Genomic DNA, 24,359 nt, shown 5'->3' with positions numbered 1-24,359 from the left:
CGCTCGATCGAAATGTAGAAGTGAGTGATGTCTATTACTTCCACAGTATCTACACGATGTGTTATTTGAGCAACTACTACAGCGATGAGAAGATTGTAAACATCTTAAACATAATTGATGATTTTCGCCAGCAAAAATCGATCATAAGAAGAACGATTTTGAAAAATTGAACATTTCAAGTTTATGTGGTTCGATGACTTACAAAATACACACTGGTTTTTATCCATTGAATTCGTGTTTGCAACAAATGAAACCCTCGAACTATTTCTTCCACCTTTATGTGAACTGACCGAGGGACCTTTCTGGACAAGAGACTTATCGTTCGAAAATTCGACTGCCTCCAGGGCCTTGCAATGATTGGTCAAGAAATCCACCAATTCAGTATACTTAGGCAACTCTATCTTACTATGATCCAATTCAAATTTAGTTCTAGTTTTAGGATCAATTTTCTCTAAAAGAATATTGAAGAGTGGAAAATCCCACTCATCTACTGGAAAATCCAAATTGTCCAGAGCTGCTAAATTTTCCGAGAACACGCTCAACAACTTTCTCAAAACAATGAAGTTTTCTTTTTCCAGTTTTGGAAAACGAAAAATTTCATTCCAGTACGAAACCGCTAAAAGCCGCTTATTGTTATAGCGCTTAAGCAAACTATTGAAAGCAATAGGGTAATTTTCTCCCGACAATGTAATACCCTTAACTATTTCTAAAGCATCGTTGGATGTGCTACTCAACAGGTACTGAAATTTCTCAATGTTACTCAACGATGAATTTTTGTCCACTAAGGATACAAATAAATCTCTATAATTTGGCCACTCCTTAAGAATACCTCCAAATGTGGGTAAAGATATTTTTGGTAGCCTAACATGAGATACCGTTGGTGGAATAGTATCCTTATTGTTAAGATTAACCTTTTCTACTAAATTGTAATGAATGGCTTTTATAGTAAAATAATTCCTGTCGACCACAGAACGAATAGCTTCCTGTGCCTCCAAAACTTCTTCACCCTCAACCGCTCTAATATTGACTATTTTAGAATGACAACTCTCAAACTGCTTATAAATCGGCTCTAACCTATCTATTCTCATTATTAGTTCGGAAATTAAGGACGGATCACGCTGAGCACCTTTCGCCGCATCAAGAATTCCGAAATTCGATTCGAAGCAGTTGTACGATTTGCGGTATGAATAGCCAACGAAGCCGCCATATCAGATGGCATAATGAGCAAATGACTGTAGAAGAAACTTTAAGGATTTCAGTACAAACTATAGGAAATCCGACAACACTGCTGAGATGAATGCCGAGAAAGTATTCCAATTCGCAATTCAAACAATGAAATAATAATCTTTCTCTTTTTTTCGCGCAAAAAATATACGCACATACGGAGTTATCGAATTCAATAATATATCCTTATATGAGATATGTAACTATGGAAATATTCTCGATTATTTTTCGGAGTTTTCGGAATTTTCTCCTCGAAACAAACTCGACCGTCGCGTCGAGAGAGAGGTACTTTCTTCATTTCTCCAGGATCAGTTTCGTCTTTTGCTGATTCACCGACGTTGTCAAATATACCAGTTCTGGTGTAAATTTAAGGCAAACATTTTCGAGCATTGGTCCATTCGCAAAAAAAAAAAAAAAAAACATACATCCCGAATTCTTAACATAGCCGAAAAAGAGACAATAATTCATTCGAAAAGTCGGAAGAAACTTTCTACCGGTCACTCACATCGTCTGATGTAGAAAATGGAAAGTTGCCACCAAAGGAAGCCATAGAACAATTCTGGACCGAACAATTATCAACGAAACCTCAGTTCAATGGAGATACCGGATGGATTGAAGATGAAAAATCTGAAGCTATAAAATATGAGCCGATGCAGCATGACAAGATCACAATTGAAGAAGTAAAATCAGCTATCACAGGACTACACAACTGGAAAGCACCTGGACCTGATGGATTACAGAACTTCTGGATCAAGAAACTTTGGATCATGCATGACAAATTGACCTCCGCAATAAATGATGTCATTGAAAATCCTGAAAGAATGCCAATATTCCTTACACATGGCACAACCTACCTGTTACCTAAAGACCAAAGGAATACAGAAGACCCATCCAAATACCGACCAATCACATGTCTTCCAACGATGTACAAATTAATCACATCGTGCATTTCAAATCGAATTCACAACCATTGCGAAAGGAATAACATCATCGCCATGCAACAGAAAGGATGCACCAAAGACAGCCGAGGGTGCAAAGAACAGCTAATAATTGATTCAGTTATCTGCAATCAAGCGTTCTCCAAACGGAGGAATCTTTACGCTGCGTACATAGACTACAAAAAAGCATTCGATTCTATACCCCACGAATGGCTCTTGACGATCTTGAAGATTTACAAGGTGGATCCCAATATTGTTAAGTTCCTGAAAAACGCCATGTCAACCTGGCGTACTAGTCTTCAAATGAAAGCAGCAGATTGCTCCATTACAACAGCACCTATTCCAATAAGACGCGGAATTTTCCAAGGAGACTCGCTGAGCCCTTTGTGGTTCGGCTTGGCCCTGAATCCCTTGTCTCATAGATTGAATTTTACGGACTACGGATTTTCCATCAAGAGCGGCAGTAGAACTATGATGAAACTGAATCATCTACTTTACATGGACGATTTGAAACTCTTCGCATCTACCAAAAAACAAATGCAACAGATGCTGAAAATGGTGGAAAGATTTTCGGAAGACATCAAAATGAAGTTTGGATTAGAAAAATGTCGACTGCTGAACATAACGAGAGGGAAAATAGAAGATGGTACGTTCAAACTCAAGGAAGGTGCAGAAATTGAAGCATTGAAGGAAGGAGACACATACAAGTATCTAGGCATAAAACAGGCAAGAAAAATCAATCAGACCCAGATGAAGAAAGAATTAACGGAGGAGTTCACCCGAAGATTGAGAAGGATAATGAGAACTGGTCTTAACAGCAAGAATCTCATAAAAGCGATTAACAGCTACGCTTGCTCGGCGCTGAGCTATTCATTCGGTATCATCTCTTGGACGACCACCGATTTAGCAGCCTTACAGAGAAAAATAAGGACGATGCTGACTAAACACAATAAACATCACCCCAAAAGCTCAATAGAAAGGACAGAGCTGCCACGACATCTTGGGGGTAGAGGAATTGTTGATTTGTCCAACCGTATGTCCCAGGAAATTGAAGGACTTCGAAAATATTTCCTGAGCAAGGCTGCTTCGTCAGAACTCCATCGAGTAGTTTGTGTTGCTGATAGTTCTACACCGTTAAAGCTACAACAGGATCACTTGGTAACCGTCGAACACTCTGCAGAAAGTAAAATGCAAAAACTGATTGGCAAACCTTTGCATGGAAGGCACCAGAAAGAGGTCAACCATGATTACGTCGACATATCTGCGTCGAACTACTGGTTGACTTCCGGAAGGTTGTTTCCTGAGACAGAGGGCTTCAGCTTGCCATCCAGGATCAGGTGATTCCAACAAGAAATTATATGAAATATATCGCCAAGGATGCCTCAGTGGCGGACGATAGCTGTCGTTATGGCTGTGCGACAAATGAAACTATCCAGCACATCACCGGGGGATGTCAGAGGTTCGCGGGCACGGAGTACAAAAATAGACATGACGCTGTTGCCAAGATTCTTCACCAAGAATTGGCACTAAAACACCAACTTCTAAATTCGAAAAAGGTTCCTTATTACAATTACCATCCGGATGCTGTGTTGGAAAATGAACATCACAAGCTCTACTGGGATCGCTCGTTCCTGACAGACCGGAAAATAACCCACAATAGACCAGACCTTATATTGCTCAATAAGGATGAGGACAGAGCACTATTCATCGATGTGGCGATTCCAAATAATAACAATTTTCTAGATAGGCACACTGAAAAAATTTCAAAATACAGAGATCTCGAGGAACAAACCAGAAGACAGTGGAAGCTGAAAGATATCAACACCATCCCTATTGTAATTTCATCTACAGACCTGATACCGAAGAAACTACTGGAGAACTTGAGGAAACTTCAGCTGGACGAAAATATTTATAGAGTCATGCAGAAGGCGGTACTGCTCGGAACGGCGAGAACTGTACGCAAGTACATACTACATGGGGAATGCAGAGGAACACCGTCTGCTCCGACAGGAAGTGCGGGTGGAGCAGGAATCCAACCTACAGCAGGGAGGCGAGGAGCGACCCGGACCCGACCACCACCACGAGCCCGAAAACCTGGAAAATGCTCCAACAGACCTTAATCCTTTTGATATCTGAGATATCTGGGATAAGTGAATTTTCCTCTGGAGAGGAGTGTGAAAGCCGCAAGGCTAAAGTCATAATATTTATTTTCATAATCGAATTACATTACGAGAAGAAAATAGGTCAAACATGAGAAAAAAGAAATGACAAAAAAAAAATACTGCAATAGGATCTCATACACCCAGATAAGAATTGCATCCGAAATAGTCTGCTATGTTGTAAGGTTCCAAGTCAGTTAGGAGTTTCCGAGTTTCTCTCTTGAATTTACTAGTATCTGTTAGAATCTGGAGTTCTTTTGGAAGCTTATTGAAGAGTGAGAGGCACATATATTCTACATTTTTTTGAGACAGTGTGAGAGAGCATTTCGGAAGGTGAAATGAATTAACGCGCCTAGTCATGTTCACATTACGGTATTTCTCAAAGTAGATCTGGTTCTTATGTACGAATACTAGGCATCTGTGGATATATAATGCGGATATTGTGAGAATACCTTCCTTTTTAAATAATCCTCGACAGGTTGTTTTGGAGGATATGTGAAGCATGGTCCTTAATGTTCTCTTTTGAACAACAAATAATCTTCCAATAGCCGAACTGTTCCCCCACGCCAATATTCCATATCCCATCGTAGATTGAAAACTCGCAAAGTATACAGTTCTTAGCAACTCGTAATTGGCCAGCTGTGACAGTACCCGAATGGTGTAGAGAACCGAATTCAGTTTTTTCTGCAGTCTGTCAACATTATCAAACCAGTTTAAATGTTGATCCATCATAACTCCCAAAAAATTAGTACTCTGACTAAGTTTTAAACAGTGTCCCTGCAGGTCAATTGTATCAGGCGTGATGGTTTTTGTTTGAGAGGTTCCAAATATCACACATTCCGTTTTATTCAAATTTGGGGTAATTTGGTTAATTTGACACCATTCAGAGACTGTTGAGAATTTTTTCCGAGCTAGCTCAACCACCACAGACACTTTGGGAGCCTTATTTAAGATATTGGTATCATCTGCGTACATTACCACGTCCACATTCGTCTCATCATTGAGCCCCGCGGCCAGCATCACATCAGCGCAATCCATAGTCTCCTCGAACAGAATATGGTCAGGCAAGTCATTAACGTAAACCAAAAGAAAATAAGGGTGCAGCAATGCCACCTTGAGGGACACCTGCATTCAGTACTTCATCAAGTGAAGTGTAGACAACACCATCGATCTCAACGGAAACTCTCTGAACTCGACCTCTCAAATAGCTCCGCACCAGATTAAGCTGGTTATCCCTAATTCCCGTAGGTTCATAGTTTTTGACACAACCGATCATGATCGACGCAGTCGAAAGCCTTGGAGAAGTCAAGGAAGAGCCCCATAGGAATGAGATTGCTCTCCAGCGCCCGCAGAATCGATCTGGTCAGTTCAAATATCGCAGTTTCAGTGTTCCTTGACTTAAGAAATCCATGCTGAGAATTGGAGAAAACGTTAAATTTGTGAAAAAAGCTGAGGAGCCTATTCACCAGAATCTCTTCAAACAGTTTGGAGAACGAAGTGAGTATACTGATAGGTCGGTAGTTTCCGACATCGTCTTTGTTCCCTTTTTTGAAGACTGGTCGTACAATCGCAATTTTGAGGGGGTTTGGAAAAACCCCATCTCTGAATGCTATAAACATTATGTGGGCTAAAGGCTTCGAGATTATAGTGATGGACTTCTTGATCACCGTTAACGGTATTCCGTCATACCCAGAAGACCAATTATCTACAGTTACAGTTTGTTAGATTTTGCAGAAGTTGGTAAATTCTTTCCAATAATACATTAATATCACTTCTAGGATATGAATTAGGTCGATAAATAGAGATAATCACATATTTAACAGTATTAATGCATGTTTCTATCGCAGAGCACTCGAAGACATAAGGAATGCTATTCATAAGATCTAAACGCTCTTTATAAAATATTTCGTTCCTGCAGTAAATGACGCATCCACCATGGCAGCCAATCGGTCTACAATATTTAGACGCAAGTTTGAAACCACAGATATTCAATGCTTCGAGTTCCTCCGTACCTCGCCAGTGCTCTGTGACGCATAAGAAATGAGGGTTATGTTGACTTACAAATTGTTCTAACCTAAATATGCAATTATTGAGAGATTGTACATTCTGATGGAAAACTATGCACCTTTCTTTGGATCTAGTGATTTCCTGTTGTTGAGGCGGAATAAAAAATGGTTAATTTTGCTGCCTTCCGGCCACAGGTTAGGATTCTTCATTTCCTCGAACATCGAAGCTGGCACAGTCAACTTGAAGGACGAGTATTCGTTTGGTCTATTGGACTCTAATTTCTCACACATAACACCATTGAAACCATTTTCGCTGAGGTATTTTTCCAAGACTTCAGGCCTCAAGACTGGGTCAAGTTTGCAGACATGCAGATATCCGTATTTAGGGGCACCTTTTATTGACATTAGTTCCGGTTTGCCATTGCCAACAATACCTCGATCCATTCTTCTCGTTTTTTTGTTCTTCACGGGGATAAATTCATCTACCCCATTTTGTACCTTGTTGTCGTCCTTACAGGAATCAGTATCAGATTTGTGTTCGGATTCGATTGATTTAGAGGGAGTATTAACATCCTGTAGTCTTGTAGCTTCCTTACCCTTTGATGTACTCATGGGCTTGTTATCTTTGAGGTCAATATTTGGTTTCAGCGCTTCACTAAAGGTTTTAGCTTTCGTTTTCGACGGTACTCTAAGTTCAGAGCCGTTGATGTTTCTCAGTAGTTGTGCATTTTCAGCCCTGAGATTGGAGACCTCGTTTTTGAGGTTAGTTATTTCAAGCCTCAGTTCCTCAACTACGGGTAAAAATAATGATTGGAATGATTTGATAATTATATGCTCCATGCTCTGGAGGAGTGTATCAGTGGAGGATACTGCAATCGACGGTGTATTAGCCAATTCACCAGCTTTAGAGGTTATGTTTTTTGACGAACAGGCGTTGCATAGCCACTTTTTGGAAGTTCCTGTTTTTCTCATTGTTTCCAGATCCTCAACGGTTAGATCAACACACTGTATATGAAACATGTGAGAGCTATCACTGGTACAAGGTATAGAGTCGTCATAACGACTAATCGCCTTAGAGCACTTGCTACACGTAACAACCATGACAATATAAGTAGGTATGCGCTTATTTAGCGGTTCATATCATAAGAGTATAAAATTAAAATTCAAAAACAAAGTATACCTAGTGTTTTTCCAACAAAAAAGACACAATCTTCTGGAATAGATAAATTTATGAATTTGTTTTCTATAAAACTTGCTTTCGTCGTGCTTGACTTACTTCCAGAATCCGAATGAATGTTGAAATGCATCCTTCGGAACATCTCCATAGATTAAATTGAGGGCCTCCTTGAATACATAGGTTGTAAACACATATCGTTTTTCCATAAAGAATTCGAATCGGTGGTTTATTCGTGAAAAAAATAATCAAATAAGTAGGAATCCAATAAGCAATATTTCGATACAGAATAATTGAATAATAAGTTGTATGCATGCGGTGTTTTTTCTTATTAGTATCTGCCAAAGGAAAACCACAAATCGAAAAATAAACATCGCTTTCAAAAAATGTGAACTACACGACTCTACAAAAAAATTTTTGTTCTTTGTCCTAACGTTTATACTAGGATTTTCCGGTTAATTATGCACAAAAACGAAAAGAAAATAACTTTTTTTGGTATAAAGTTTGCTTTTGTGATAGTTATAGTATTAATAGTCGTTCTTCATTTTTTTTATAATTTTTAACAATTCAAAAATATCGTCCGATGAGAGTGGAGTGTTTACGTTTACAAGGTGCCGCTAGAGAGCACTCGAGTCAAAAACAATGATCAGGTGTTGTTTACTAGCCCAGACAAACTTCAAATATCGTCAAGAAAGTGTAAATACGATGCTGATACAATTTGTTTTATATGTGGTCAATTTATTATAATTTGTTACGTGAAATACGAATTAAAGATATCTCACGGACAAAGTAATCTGTATGGACTCTATGTTGTACTGATGGATCAAAATTAGAAAGAGGTACAGGCATTGGGGTTTGTGGACACAGATCAATATAAGGCAACAGTCCAAAATGAGGAGGGGAGGAAGCAATAAAAAAATCCTGTACACACACTCCTAGACATGCACAGAATAGTTATAACAACAAAAAAATTTGTCTTTCCTTCACCGATCGACACCCGAAAGCTCCTGGAGCTGCCACTAGATGAGCTCCTGAAAAGTCAGCTTCAGATGAGACTCTGTGTGTATCGGAAAAAGAACAGCACAATTTTGGCCTTCGTACGATCATCAGTTGGTTATTAAATTTCAAGCGGCATCTTTGGAACGCTCTAATGGAAACCGATTGATCTTTTTTTTTAATCTGTTTCCATATTCGAGAGAAATATTTTGACCATAATAGATTTCAACAATTTCGCGTAAGATTTTTCTCTTGCTGTAGACATGTAAATAAAAAGTGTTCGATCCTTGAAGGAAATTGTGCCGCGATATCATGTTGTACAATTATATTTTTTCGTGGTAATTTCACAACCGCCTTAATAACACATTGTATAAGCACATTTGTGAAGGAATTTTAAAATTAAAAGGGTTCTGCATTGTAATTCTACAACACAACATTTTTTTCTTGGAAAATTCACAAGAAAAATTCTCAAATCACAATAACTTTGTGAAATAACGTTGTGAAATCACATTTTCATGTGATAATTCACAAAATTATTGTGATTCAGAAAAAATTTAGATCATAATAATGTTGTGAAATCCCCTTTTATTTTTAAATTCACAAATTTATTGTAATATTGCATTGTAGTTGTAATTTTTCAGGTGAATATTACAACCCTTGTGATATCACAGAGAATTAACACATATTTTCGGTGAATTTCATATTCACTGGAAATATACATGATAGTTTCATATTTTTCATGAAATTTCGCAACACCCTTGTAGAAACATCCATCCAGATATTAGTTGTGAAAAAAATAATCCAGCTGTGTAACTGTAACCTGTCCAGCTAATATATGAGTAATTTCACATTGTAATCTCAAGATTTTTTTCAGTGTAGAGTAAGTTTATATATTATGATTTCTATGGTTGAAATAAACTAATGTCGCATTCGCATTCGCTTTAACGTCAACTGTCAATTTTTCGCCGCATTTTTTACTACTGGATTAGCATTCTAGAGTAAGTATACATATTATGATTTCTATGGAATTGACCGAAGATCAGCGCGCTTAATTGAATGACATGTTGAAGACGGTATATACAATAAAGATCCTTCAGAAATAGGCCTTACGAATTTCGTTGAGCATAGTATCAAACTAATTGACGATACTCCGATTAAACAAAGGTACTATCCAGTTTCACCCCCATTCAAAAGCAAATTAATGACTGTTAAAAAATCGAGGGTGTTATGATTTTTTAATTAAAGAGTAGTGGACTGTATTAAAAGATAATTGAGTTGGAGATGGTATAAAAACATTTATTAAGTATCTTTCACAACCATAAAATGAATATGTCACCTGCATGAAGCTAATACAGTAAAAAGCAACTGATATTAACCACATCTATAAACTCAGAGAGACAATATCCAATCAAAAACAAGAGATGGTCCAGAGCAGTTCAAATGAGAAGTCACTTGATGTCAGACTTAGACGTTGAGGAGTTCAATAAATCCAATATCAACACAACGGTTACACAGTGATAGGGCAATCAATTGAAAATTGATTGCTAGAGCCTCCTTTTTCTATCAGAAAACGCGAAGGTTAGAATACTGAATTTTAAAGAGAAGACGCGAGAGTACAGAGAAATAGGCCATAATAAGCAATATTATGAGCAGACAATGAATCAGTAATCATTTTTATTGAGATGGACTTGAGAAGTTTCAATCCTGGTGGGTATGTACCCATTTTCATGTGAGAAGATCTAGAGAAGTCTGAAAATCTATATAAATTATGAAATATAATAAAATATATAGGACATTTCAATTGAGCAGTGCTCGCAAGGATTCAGAATCTATTTCTAGATTCTGAATCTCTTGCACGTGGACTTAATTTCTTCAGAATGAAATGGTCATGAAAATGGTGTAATTTATGATGTTGAGCAGTCTGAGAGTACTTTACCTTATGAGATGAACAATTTAGCACCAGGATTGTGCGAGAAGACTTAAAAATTGAGAACAACTAAAAGAGGTGAACTTAAAAATGAGGTATTACAAAATCACATTGATAGCACCGCGAAGTTAATTCAACGAAGCTAACAAAGAGAATCTTAAGAAAAATGTGTAAATGTGTGGTTTTTCACTCCTGAAAAACACTGAAAGTGGGGCCGCTGCGTCGTTCAACCAGCGCACCGCCGAATCGGGGTACCATACGCGGCCACCGGAGCTGGTCAGGAGCGTAGACTAGAGAGAGGTCGGAGGAGGGCTTCGCTCAATTTTTAACAATGACGAATTTGATCGTATGCTTGAAGACGATATTGTTCAACCCTCGGATAGCCCGTGGTCATCACCGATCATTTTAGTCAAGAAATCAGACGGTACTTATAGATTTTGTGTCGACTATCGACGTTTGAATCGTGTCACTATGAAAGATGCTTATATCCTTCACCGAGAATAACCTCAATTTTAGATAAATTACGGGGAGCAAACTATTTATCGACTATAGATATTAAGAGTGCTTTTTGGAACATTTCATATTAAAAGACTTCCATTCGGACTTTGCAATAGCCCTGCTACATGGCAGCGTTTTATAAATAGGATTATAACCGGGGAACTCACGGAATTTGCATTTCCCTATCTTGACGATATTGTTTAGGTTTTACCTATAGTAAATATATCACGACCCACTTCTGTAAAGGAAATTCGTGGTTTTATGGGTATGGTCAGTTGGTACTGTCGGTTCGTACCAAATTTCGCTCATATTTCCGCCCCTCTGAATAGCTTTTTGAGGAAAAACCAGCCTTTGGCATGGAGTCAAGATTGCGAGAATGCTCTCAATAATATAAAGCAGGTTCTTATCTCTGCACCGATTCTATTTTGTCCAAATTTCGATATTCCTTTTGTTTTTAAATGTGATGCTTCGGGTTTCCGTTTGGGAGGAGTACTCACACAAAGATATTAGGGGATAAAGTTATGGCTTACGCTAGTAGGTCCCTGACGAGAAATGAGCGAGTTTATACCAAAACAGAACATGTTTGGCAGTTCTCTTTAGTGTCGAAAAATTTCGTCCATATATCGAAGGTACTAGAGTCACTGTTATAACAGACCATAGCACCCTTTTATGGTTACATAATTTGAAAGATCCTCGCGGTCGTCTAGCGAGATGGGCTGTGGCCTTAACACAATATGATTTTGACATTTTTCATCGCTCCGGGAGAGAAAATGTTGTACTGGACTTTTTGAGTAGGTCGGTGGATAAAGTTTGTGCCCAAACAACACACTTCCGTCTAAATGACATCTCATTTATGTCAAAAGGGATCTAAAATGATCTTGCTCTGAATTATGATCAAAATTAGATTATCTAAATAAGACGTTTTCTATGAATGATGTTTTTGAAATATCTTTTAGATGTCTAGTCTTATGCCTGGCAAAATTCTTATGTCCGTAAGATATCTGAAAATAGATTAGTTTTCAAATATACATCTGAAAAACGTTTATCATATATCTAATTGTATTAATCGCGAAAGAATCACTGGGCAGACAACTAATAGATATGATATACCATACCAATATTAGACATCAATATCTGACTTTATTAAGACATCTAGATTACATATGGAGAACATCTAACTAAAATGGTCGAAAACCAGTGACCAGATGAATATCTTTCAGATATATCATTTTGTATCGTCTATGAACATTAGAATTCAAATTGTACCAAATATGTCGATTAATATCTTCAAAGAAGATCATATATTGAAAAAACAATATGATTTTGACATTTTTCATCGCTCCGGGAGAGAAAATGTTGTACCGGACTTTTTGAGTAGGTCGGTGGATAAAGTTTGTGCCCAAACAACACACTTCCGTCTAAATGACATCTCATTTATGTCAAAAGGGATCTAAAATGATCTTGCTCTGAATTATGATCAAAATTAGATTATCTAAATAAGACGTTTTCTATGAATGATGTTTTTGAAATATCTTTTAGATGTCTAGTCTTATGCCTGGCAAAATTCTTATGTCCGTAAGATATCTGAAAATAGATTAGTTTTCAAATATACATCTGAAAAACGTTTATCATATATCTAATTGTATTAATCGCGAAAGAATCACTGGGCAGACAACTAATAGATATGATATACCATACCAATATTAGACATCAATATCTGACTTTATTAAGACATCTAGATTACATATGGAGAACATCTAACTAAAATGGTCGAAAACCAGTGACCAGATGAATATCTTTCAGATATATCATTTTGTATCGTCTATGAACATTAGAATTCAAATTGTACCAAATATGTCGATTAATATCTTCAAAGAAGATCATATATTGAAAAAACGTTTATTGGATATCTTAATTTTATAATCATGATGAAATTGATTTTCAGACGGGAAATAGATATCATATACTATATCGATATGACACATCAATATCTGACTTTGTTTAGACGCCTAGATTACATATATAAAACATCTAAGTAAAATGGTCGAAAAACAGTGAACAAATAAATTTCTTCTAGATTTGTCATTGCTAGATCGTCTTTAAACTTCACGATTCCAAGTGTTCCAAATAATAATAAGAAGTCAATGTCATCTATTGAAGTGACTTCCGAAATTAATTATTCATAAACCATATTTCTACGATAGTCAAAAAATTTTGGACTAATCAACATCTTCCTAGTGTATTTTTCAAATTCATATTGTGTTTTATCATCTAAGTATCAATGTTAAAAAGCACATGTAAGTATTCGTATTCTTACTGATGGGGATGTTTTTTTAGGAGACTTAGTATCAGGATATTGAAATTCGTGAAAATTTTCATATGATAAAACTGATTGGACAATTTTTTTGATATAAATCGAAAATCGAGTATGAATATTGGTACCTATTTCAAAAACAATAATGGTGAAGAATGATTGACTCCCAATTCAATATGTTAAATATGAATTTCGAACGAAATTATTGATTAACCCAAGATACTCTTGAGAGTCTTGAGGAAAAAGGATATTTTTCCGAGTTTGCAGAAAATAGGTGTTTGGTTGAAGGATCGAGAGATATGGGATGAGAAGGACTAGACACGAACTACGATCGGGTTGGATCGCTTGGTTGCGAACTGTTATCGCAATTCGCAAGAAGCCGCGAACCGGCCAATAGAGTTAAAGTTTATAGTGCATAGCCATTTGAACTTGAACATTCAACATTTCCGTTAGTATACAACTAATACAATATACAAATACATATATACATAAATAATACAACTATACAAAGATGTTAAGTGTTCCAAACTTCGATCAAACCGACCTGAAGAATATTCATCGTTCAAAGTGTCAGTGATGTCTGCAGACTTCGACAAGGTAAAAAATCCTGATTTATGGCCGGAGGGGACAAGAATAAACAATTTTTTATTACATCTAATCAAGAAACCACCCTCAAATTGATTCATATAAATCTTCAGTCCATCGGAAATAGTTGGAATCGATTAGAATATTTTGTAAACAAACAAAATTGTCACATCCTTGCTGTCACGGAGCACTGGAAATCAAACATTGAACTACCAGCATATTGTATCAGTAACTTTCAATTAATGTCATATTTCTGTCGAGGTAGTGGCAAGCATGGTGGTGCTGCTGTTTATGTCAGTGACTGTCTGGCAGGTTTTTCTAGGGAAATACCGGACTTTGTAAATATGAGCATACCGATTTCTTTCGAATGTTCTGCTGTAATGATAAATATCAACAATAAGCCGATCGCAGTTATTTCGATTTATAGATCATCGTCAGCATTCAGTGATGTGGACCTCTTTATCGAGAAATTCATTACAATGATGCAAGTCCTAATAAACAAAAACATCCCCTTCTTGATTGCTGGTGATTTTAATATTCATTTTGAGGAAACTTCCCGGGATGTGAATAAGAGAACCCTGACCTCAATCATCGAATCTTTTAATTCACGATTGATAGATGAGCCAACACGTAAAGAAGCATGTATTGATAACGTGATTACTTATATTGTTTGCGCTTCGGGTCATTGCGAAAATCCTCATCTTTCTGATCATTCAGCCCAAGTGGTTCTATTCAAACATTCGACCAAATACGATAAAACGCAAACGATGACAACTCGTCCCATCGATGAAACAAAAATTTCAGAATTTTGTAACAAATTATCAGATCACGATTGGAAGGAGTTATTCGAACTGCCATTAGAAGATGTTAACTCACAGTGGATATTGTTTTTCCGTATTTATAAAAAAGAGTTCGAAGAATGTTTTCCAGTAAAGATAATAAAAAAAGTCATAAAACTATTATCCCATATAATTCTAAGGTAGAAAATATCAAAAAACAACTTGATCTAGTTTTTACTGTGGCCAGTGCAAATCCATCATTTCTTGATTCATACAAAAAACTGAAAAACTTATACGATATTGCACTTAGAAAGAGTAAGCAGAATTTCTATCGTCAAAAATATGAAAATTCAACAAACAAATCGAAAACAATTTGGAACATTATCAATGAGAAAACAGGTAGAGCACAAGGAAAACCTAAATTTGGCAATATTAACGAGCCCCAGCAACTAGTAGAGGATTTTGGCTTTCTATTTGGAAACTCGGCAAACCAACATCAACACTGCAATGTGTCACAGACATTGAATGCTGTTACTCGGCTGGATCATTCTTTTTTTATGTTCGACGTAACTGATAGAGAAATCGAACATGTAGTCAATAACTTGGCGAATAAAAAAAGCGTCGGTTATGATGGTTTACCTACGAGAGTAATAAAAAGAAGTATCTCTTGCATTACTCAACCATTACGACATATCCTGAATAACAGTTTTCAGTACGGAGTATTTCCGGATATGCTCAAAATAGCTGTGATAAAACCTGTTTACAAGAAGAATGACCTCTGACGAGGTCAAATAAGACCGAAACCATGGTCAGCATCTACTCTTGTCGACGAAATGAAAATTCTGGTAATACTTCGAGCGATGGTAGTTTGTTAGTTCGATTTAGATCGTAACATTCGTTGATTTAATTATCTGCGGATGTTATGCATCTGAATTATTTCCAATATACAGAGTTTGAAATTTTCGAGGAAATGTATAGATGTTTTTTAGATAATTTAGGAATTCGAATATTTTTTCGTATTTCGATGTTCGAATTGAAAATTTTGTATCAATTAATCCATAGGAGTTCATTATACAGCAGCGTTTTCTATTTCTATGTAAAATTTACTTGGTGAAGACTGTTATCTGAAAAAGTCTATTAATAGACATCTTCTAGACATCGATTCAGAAGTGAATTTTGAATCACTTCACTCAGGAAACTCTTGCTGAATAATGTAACCCTTATTATAAGTACTAACAAGACAGGATTCAGTCTGAAATTTGACGAATAATTGAATATACGGAGTTTGAAATCTTCGAGAAAATGTTTAGATGTTTTTTAGATCATTTAAGAATTCGGATGTTTTTTCGTATTTCGATGTTCGAATTGAAAATTTTGTATCAATTAATCCATAGGAGTTCATTACCGCAGCGTTTTCTATTTCTATGTAGAATTTACTTGGTGAAGAGGGTTATTTGAAAAAGTCTATTGATAGACATCTTCAGACATCGATTCAGAAGTGAATTTTGAATCACTTCACTGAACACTTGCTGAATAATGTAACCCTTATTATTATAAGTAGTTACTTACAAAACAGGATTCAATCTGAAATTTGACGAATAATTGAATATACGGAGTTTGAAATCTTCGAGGAAATGTTCAGATGTTTTTCAGATCATTTAAGAATTCGAATGTTTTTTCGTATTTCGATGTTCGAATTGAAAATTCTGTATCAATTAATCCATAGAAGTTCATTACCGCAGCGTTTTCTATTTCTATGTAGAATTTACTTGGTGAAGAGGGTTATCTGAAAAAGTCTATTGATAGACATCTTCAGACAACGATTCAGAAGTGAATTTTTTATTTCTAAAAAATACTCAGGGTATCTAAAGAGTACGGAAATTGAATCCTATTGATTTATAATTTGTATCTCCAGGTTTTGGTTCATCGCTTTCTTTTCTTCAAAAGAATATTTTTTTGCATATTTTCTCAACTTGTAATTGATATTCAATCAAAAAACATTAAGCCATTTGTAATTTATGTTGCTTCCAGAGGCTGTATATGTTCTCTTCGAAAGTGAAACGCCAGCAGTTTCAAATGATGCTGTCATAAAACGGGCCATTCAAGACTGGTTACGACTAGCCAATCAACGGTACGAATATGAGAGGAATAAAAACAAATAGACAATAATCTCATCTATTTACATTATGTTTTTTTCCAATGTTATGAATTTGTGTTATGTTTTTGATTTATATTTATTTTTGTTTTTTTTTTATTATAAATATATTTATTCATCAGAACCTGTTTTTTTCTCTTCCAACTCCCATACGAACTGTCAACCATTCCGTATAAATATGAACTCGCCCATCACTAATCTGTAGATTTTCAAGTGGTCAGATTTTATGGATATGATTCGAAGATGTGGATCTTGAATCTACGGAACGTCCATTTTCTTTCACATGGACCCTTCTTCGAAACATATCTTGTGAAATAAATATGTCTAGTTAAGAGGTCATTAATATCATGTTTTTTAAATTATCCTAATAAAATTCCAAAGTTGACAACAATTAGAGGACAAAAACTGTATATACAATACAAGGTCATTCTAGAAATATTTAACAAACGTTCATTTTTGATCATCTAAAATAGGTGAATACTAACACCATCTTTTTCAATAAATAATCTTTCCTCTAATAGACATCCTATTTCTTCAACGATAAAGACAATGCTCCAAAGTCTAAAGAAGATCTTTGGTGCTACATGATTTAGATGTCCTGATGGCCATGTTTTTCAGATCATCTATATATTATCAGATTGTTGATCGAAGAAAAATGTCAAAAATCTAATTGTTTCGTCCCGACACTGAGGAGATCACTTTCAGCCCATCCTTTATTTTATATTGGTTTTTGATTCCTCTGCAAGTTTGAAAAAAACTGGACACATGAGGCTGAACAGATGTCACCGTATCATTATTGAGATAAACTCGCTTCGCAAACGATCTCGTTAGAAATTGGCTCGTTAAACCCCAAACTATCTCGCTTATTGAACCCCAAAACTCAATACAAACTCTCCAGATATTACTTCCAAATTTAAGTTTAGTGTTAAGTGCTCGCCGAAGTCTAAGACGAACATTTTCGGACGATAAGTGATAGTGGCCAGGACCTACATCAGAAACCATTCCCGAGGTGCAAGTGACCGTGAGGGTCGGTAAGTTCAGCCTCTCAACAAAAAATACAGTCCACTAACATCGAACATAAATTTGATCCTTGCAGAGCCGGATATAATTGTGTTAATTTGCCGATGTTCATTAATTTACTTTCATTTTGCGGAAATTGGTTTCCTCAGTGTTCGCCATTTTTGCTAACGTCATCATTTCCATTTCGGAAAACTCGCGCATTGTATAGATACACCTCTCTTTCTTTTGCTCTCTCTTTCATAATTTGAATTATTTCATTTCGAAAAGGCCCCACTCAAAAACAACTCGATTACGCTTAGTGGCATCTCACTCTGGCTTTGATACCTCTCTCTCACGCTCTGATACCTCTCTCTCACGCTCTGATACCTCTCTCTCACGCTCATTGCATATAGTTTAAATTTTCGTTCAGGTTTTCTGTTCGAACAATTATTATTTGCTTACATTTCTCTCAGTGAAATTTTCAACTTCTAATTCTCGAAATGGGAGATCGCAAACTAAAGAACCTTCTAGCACAAAGGGATTTAGAATGTACAAAATTAGAAGATCTAAAAAGGATCGCAGATTATGCATTATCAGATATAGAGGTACATCGAAATTTTAAATGCAGGTACAAACATATCGAAGATATTTTGAAAAGTTTTGAGACATTTAACACTGCTATAGTTTCAATTGTTTCGGGAACTGAAGGTGGGGATCTCAAGCCGCATTATGATGCTTTGTCTACATTTAGGGATAAATATTACAGAGTTCAGGCTATTTACTCTCAATTATTCGAAGATAAATTGGAAACTTCCAAATCAGAGGAAGAAAATTCATCACATAGTAAGGTTAGATTGCCAAAGTTGGAGTTGCCGACGTTTGATGGCGATATAAGAAATTGGCAAACGTTTTGTGACGTTTTCGAATCTTTAATTCATAACAACCCAACCCTATCAAATGTTGATAAGTACAGCTATTTGCCATCTTGTCTAAAGGGAAATGCGCTTTCAGTTGTGAAATGTACCCCCTTAACTGGTAATAATTATATTATCGCCTTTAACGCTCTCAAAAAACGTTATGAAAATAAGAGATTGATAGCAACGGCTCATTGGCACACTATTACCAAATCTAAACCTGTTAATGTAAGTGAAAATTCTCGCGCACTACGAAATTTAATTGACACTTTTTCTGAAAATTTGAAGGCTTTGGAAAATCTCAAGTTTCTCGTCAAGGAGTGGGATTTTGTAATGTTTAATATGCTCATTGAACGTATAGATTCCACGACGCAAACAAAATTTGAATTAGAATGTGGTTCGAACATAATTGTTCATAATTATTACCAAACCTTGTTTACCTTTTTGGAAAATCAGTGTAACGCTTTGAATAATGTCGCCTTGTGTAGTTCACATCCTAACAAGTCATTTACTCATATCCCTAAGGCTCCTAAAACAGGAACTAGCTCCAGTTTTCTTGTGAATTCCTCATTTTCACTGAGTTGTAATCTATGCTCAAAACCTCATCGTATATATACGTGTCCCGATTTTCTTGCACTTTCGGCTAGGGAAAGATATGCCCTAGTTCGAGATAAAAAGTGGTGTATAAATTGTTTGGGTTCTAAGCACTTAGCTTCGAATTGTAACTCGAAATCGGTTTGTAAAAGGTGTTCTCGATCACATCACTCTTTGCTTCATTTTGATGAATCCAATCCATCTAAGAGCGTTGCTAATAAAATTCACCCAACTAAAACAGAATCGAATCATTCTGAAAATACGATTAGTTCACCCATTATTGATGCCTCTACAAATTTATTAGCAAATTCTAAAGGTACTGTTCTCTTGTCAACAGCAATTGTTGATATTTTGGATTTTTCTGGTGAATGTAGGCCCGTACGTGTTTTGCTCGACAGCGCTAGCCAGTCTTCGTTTATCACCAAGAAATGTTGTGATAGATTGGGACTGCCTGCATTTTCCCTCTCTATAAATATAAAGGGCGTGGGTCAAACAAGTGCCTCAGCAGATCAGGGTGTTTCGTGTACTTTGAAACCTCGTGGTTTGGACACTCCCATATTAAATGTTGATTTAATTGTTATTCCTCAAATTTGCTCGAACATGCAATGCTCAACAATTCCCATAGAGAAATTCACAAAATTTTGTAACCTCAAATTAGCTGATCCTGAATTTAATGTGTCGGGTCCAGTAGATTTGTTGTTAGGTGCAGATACTTTCGCTCATATTGTAAGAGGTACAACGATTAAAGGTTCGCTCAATGAACCAGTTGCTCTCGATACCATTTTTGGGTTCGTCATAATGGGCAAACTTGATTTTCCTCTTCCAACGCTCAACTCATTCGTCAGTTATACAGATAATTCTCTTGAAGATTTCGTAAGGAAATTTTGGGAACTCGAACAAATTCCACCTCGCATCGTCTCCTCTCCCGAAGATTTGTTAACAGAAAAAATGTTTTGTGATACTCTTACTCGCAGTCCCTCCGGTCGATTCATTGTGTCCCTGCCTTTCCAAAACCTCGACCCTATATTCGAAAACTCCCGTGACATAGCTCTTCGGCGTTTTTTATGTTTGGAAAAACGCCTTCTTCTGAATCCAACCCTTTATCAGCAGTACCGGGACTTTATGCAGGATTATGTGGATCAAAATCATATGGAAGTAATCTCGGACCCCCCCACTCCTTCGACGTATTTTATACCTCATCATTGTGTGTTGAAACCTGAAAACGTTACTACCAAATTACGTGTTGTATTTGACGCATCTCAGAAGGCGTCAAATGGTTTTTGTCTCAATGACACTCTGCTTCGAGGTCCTAAGCTTCATCAGGATGTCTCTTGTGTACTTTCCCGTTTTCGCCTCCATTCTGTTTGCTTCACTGCCGACATTCGTCAAATGTTCAGGCAAGTACTCGTGGCCCGTGAGCATCAGGATTTTCAACGCATATTATGGCGCTTTTCTCCTTCTGAGCCCATAAAAGAATTTCGTTTGAGAACTTTGGTGTTTGGTATCAAGAGTAGTCCCTTCCTGGCCATGCGTTGTATCCGACAATTGGCTGAAGAGCACAGTCACGAATTCCCTGAGGCCTGTGCTGTCCTCCAGGATGATATTTTCGTGGATGACATAGTATCAGGTAGTGATTCGCTTTCAGGTGCTATTCAGCTGCAGACGCAGCTCACTGAAGTTTTAAGCAGAGCAGGCTTTGAACTTCGTAAGTGGAGCAGTAACAATGCTGATATGCTTCAGCACCTCACAGCTTCTGTTTCTAATTCGCAACCCCTCACTCTTGATTTGGAGCCTGACTCTGTTATAAAGATATTGGGACTTCAGTGGAATCCTTCGACTGATGCATTTTCTTATAGCGTGCAGCCTATCAGTAAAACTTGCACAAAACGCAATATTCTCTCTGAATTGGCCCGTATTTATGATCCCCTCGGATTTCTAACACCATTTGTTCTGTATTTGAAGCATCTTATCCAGAGGTTGTGGACTTTAGGTTTGGACTGGGATGATGCCCCTCCCAAGGATTTGGTGCAGATGTGGTCGTTGCTAAAGTCTGAAATGTGTCATTTGACTGGCATTGCAATTCCCCGATTAATCATTTCAGCTAAGATGCGCTCGTGTCAACTACATGGCTTTTGTGATGCGAGTAATGTTGGCTATGCGGCGGTTGCGTATGTTCGCGTTGTAGATGAGCTGGGTCACATCGCCACCCACCTACTCTGTGCAAAATCGAGGGTTGCACCACTGAAGAGGGTGTCAATACCTCGATTGGAACTTTGTGCAGCTCTTTTACTCGCTGAGCTGCTGGACAGAGTCCAAGTTGTATTTGGGACGAAGCTACTTTTCGATAAGGTGTTTGCATATTCAGACTCCAACGTTGCGCTCTCGTGGATACGCAGCAGCCCCTATAAGTGGACTTGTTTTGTTTCTAATCGAGTCACTCTCATTCAGGAAAAGGTACCACCATCTGTATGGAATCACGTGACTTCTGGTGATAACCCCGCTGACCCTGCCTTCAGAGGAGTCACTCCAGTCGCTCTTTTGAAACTCTCTCTATGGTGGGCGGGACCTTCTTGGTTGCAGTGGCCCGAGTGTAATTGGCCTACGAACCACAATATTTCGTTTGAAACAGACGAGGAGAGGAGGCAATCGGTGTTCGCTACCATTATTGATGAGGAGAAAGATTTTTTGCAGAACCTTCTTGATAATGTGTCCTCGTTCCCCAAGGTTCAGAGAGTCGTCGCTTATGTGAAAAGGTTTGTTTTCAACTGTAGAAACCCTAACGGTGCTCTCAAGGGCACTGTTACTTCCATGGAGTTGGAGTCAGCTCTAACGGACCTCATAAGGTCAACGCAGATTTCTGCCTTCTCAAGAGAGATGCTCCTCTTGAAAAAGGGGAATTCTCTTCCAAAATGTTGGAGGAAATTAACCCCGTTCCTTGATAAGCTGGGTATCTTGAGGGTGGGCGGAAGATTGGTGAACTCTCGCCTAGGCTACGATCAGGTTCACCATATTCTCTCACCAAGTCGCCACAGGTTCACCGAATTGATGATTGAGTATACCCACAGAAAATACTTACATGCTGGTTTGCAAACGCTGAACAATTTGATAATTCAACGCTACTGGATCTTCTCGGCTAAAAGAACTATTCGTAGAATATTGGCTAAGTGTAACCGGTGTTTTCGAGTAAGACCCTTATCCTCACAACCCCTAATGGGTGATCTTCCGGCTGTTCGTGTTACCCAAGTTAAACCTTTTTTGAACGTCGGTGTAGATTATGGCGGACCCTTTTTCATAATCATGAATCGTGTTAGAGGTACTAAGACTTTGAAAGCATATATTTGCCTTTTTGTTTGCATGGTAACCAAAGCCATTCATCTAGAATTGGCGTCGGATCTCTCTGCCGACACTTTTCTCGCTGCCTTACGAAGGTTCATATCGAGAAGAGGACAATGTCTTCACATATATAGTGATCAGGGTACTGCCTTTCGTGGAGCTGCTAATCAGCTCAGGAAGTTGATGAAGGAAGCCGGCATAAAGTCGGTAAAAACGCATTTAATTCGCGTAGTAGGAGATCAACGTCTTACGTACGAAGAGTTTAACACCGTTTTAGCCCAAATTGAAGCAGTGTTGAATTCACGCCCTATATCGCCTTTAAGCACGGATCCGAACGATCTGAATCCTCTCACACCCGGTCATTTTTTGACGTTAGCCCCTTTAAATTCGTTGCCTGAGAAAGACTTGCTAGATTGCAATATGAACAAATTGTCACGATGGCAGCTGGTGCAAAAAATAAGCCAAGAATTTTGGTCTCGATGGCATAAAGAGTACCTGCATACGCTACTGCAACGCTCTAAATGGACCAATCCCTCTGTACCCATTGAGCTTAATACTTTGGTCTTACTAAAAGACGAATTGTCTCCTCCTCTCAAGTGGCATTTGGGCAGAGTGATTGAACTCCATAGTGGCGCAGACAAGGTGACACGAGTGGTCACTGTTAAAACTCTAAAGGGGAATTTTAGACGCCCTGTAAGTAAGGTGTGCCCCTTACCCAGTTAGTAATCATTACCGAGGCCAAAGAAGGAGAGTTGTATATATAACTTTTTCTTTCATTTTTTTCTCGCTCCCCCTTTTGTATTTTTCCCTTTTTTTTTGTAAAATTATTTTGTAATTTTAAGTGGGCGGTATGTTTCGTCCCGACACTGAGGAGATCACTTTCAGCCCATCCTTTATTTTATATTGGTTTTTGATTCCTCTGCAAGTTTGAAAATAACTGGACACATGAGGCTGAACAGATGTCACCGTATCATTATTGAGATAAACTCGCTTCGCAAACGATCTCGTTAGAAATTGGCTCGTTAAACCCCATACTATCTCGCTTATTAAACCCCAAAACTCAATACAAACTCTCCAGATATTACTTCCAAATTTAAGTTTAGTGTTAAGTGCTCGCCGAAGTCTAAGACGAACATTTTCGGACGATAAGTGATAGTGGCCAGGACCTACATCAGAAACCATTCCCGAGGTGCAAGTGACCGTGAGGGTCGGTAAGTTCAGCCTCTCAACAAAAAATACAGTCCACTAACATCGAACACTAATGATATATAAACGATATCGAATGATTTTAATAAAGTACATCCTGAAACGTCTATTATATATCAAACAAAATACCAAATCAGGATAATCTCTAGAATATCAGAAATCGTACTTGTTATAGAGATAATTAGAATTACGTCGAATAGACGTCTAAAGAAGTGATACTTTTCAACGTATATCTCGCGGATATTTTTCCGTCGAATCTAGGTTAAAGGTTCGATACTTTCTGATGTTTTATAGATCATCTAAAAGTCTATGAGCTATGGTCTATAAAATGTTTTAAAGATATGTGTGTGTTGTTTCGGTGTAGTAGATGATGAAGCGGATAATTCGCGTTCAGTCGATAAGTGGTACGCAGGAATGGTATCTAGGGTTTAAAGTGGTCCTGAAAAGTATAGCAATTGGAAGGTTGTCAACAATCTTCTTTATAAGTACTGTAAATTAGAATATCCTGACTTGGTTTATGACGATCAAGAATATTGGAAGAAAGTTGTTCCAAAACCG

The 24,359-nt window shown here is 37.4% G+C and overlaps 1 protein-coding gene across 1 annotated transcript; it reads left to right on the top strand.

Annotated features, from left to right (window-relative positions):
- The first annotated feature begins 18,254 nt into the window (after positions 1 to 18,254).
- On the top strand, positions 18,255 to 23,318 carry LOC123317838. The gene is made up of 2 exons (XM_044904450.1): positions 18,255 to 18,597; positions 19,600 to 23,318. The coding sequence occupies exons 1-2, from the start codon at positions 18,255 to 18,257 to the stop codon at positions 23,316 to 23,318; spliced, it is 4,062 nt and encodes a 1,353-aa protein (XP_044760385.1).
- The last annotated feature ends 1,041 nt before the right edge of the window (positions 23,319 to 24,359 follow it).

This window comes from Coccinella septempunctata, chromosome 7 (genome assembly GCF_907165205.1).
Source record: "Coccinella septempunctata chromosome 7, icCocSept1.1, whole genome shotgun sequence".
Classification (NCBI taxonomy): domain Eukaryota; kingdom Metazoa; phylum Arthropoda; class Insecta; order Coleoptera; family Coccinellidae; genus Coccinella; species Coccinella septempunctata.
Note: the sequence above shows the minus strand (reverse complement) of the source record. Positions and strands in the feature narration are given on the sequence as shown.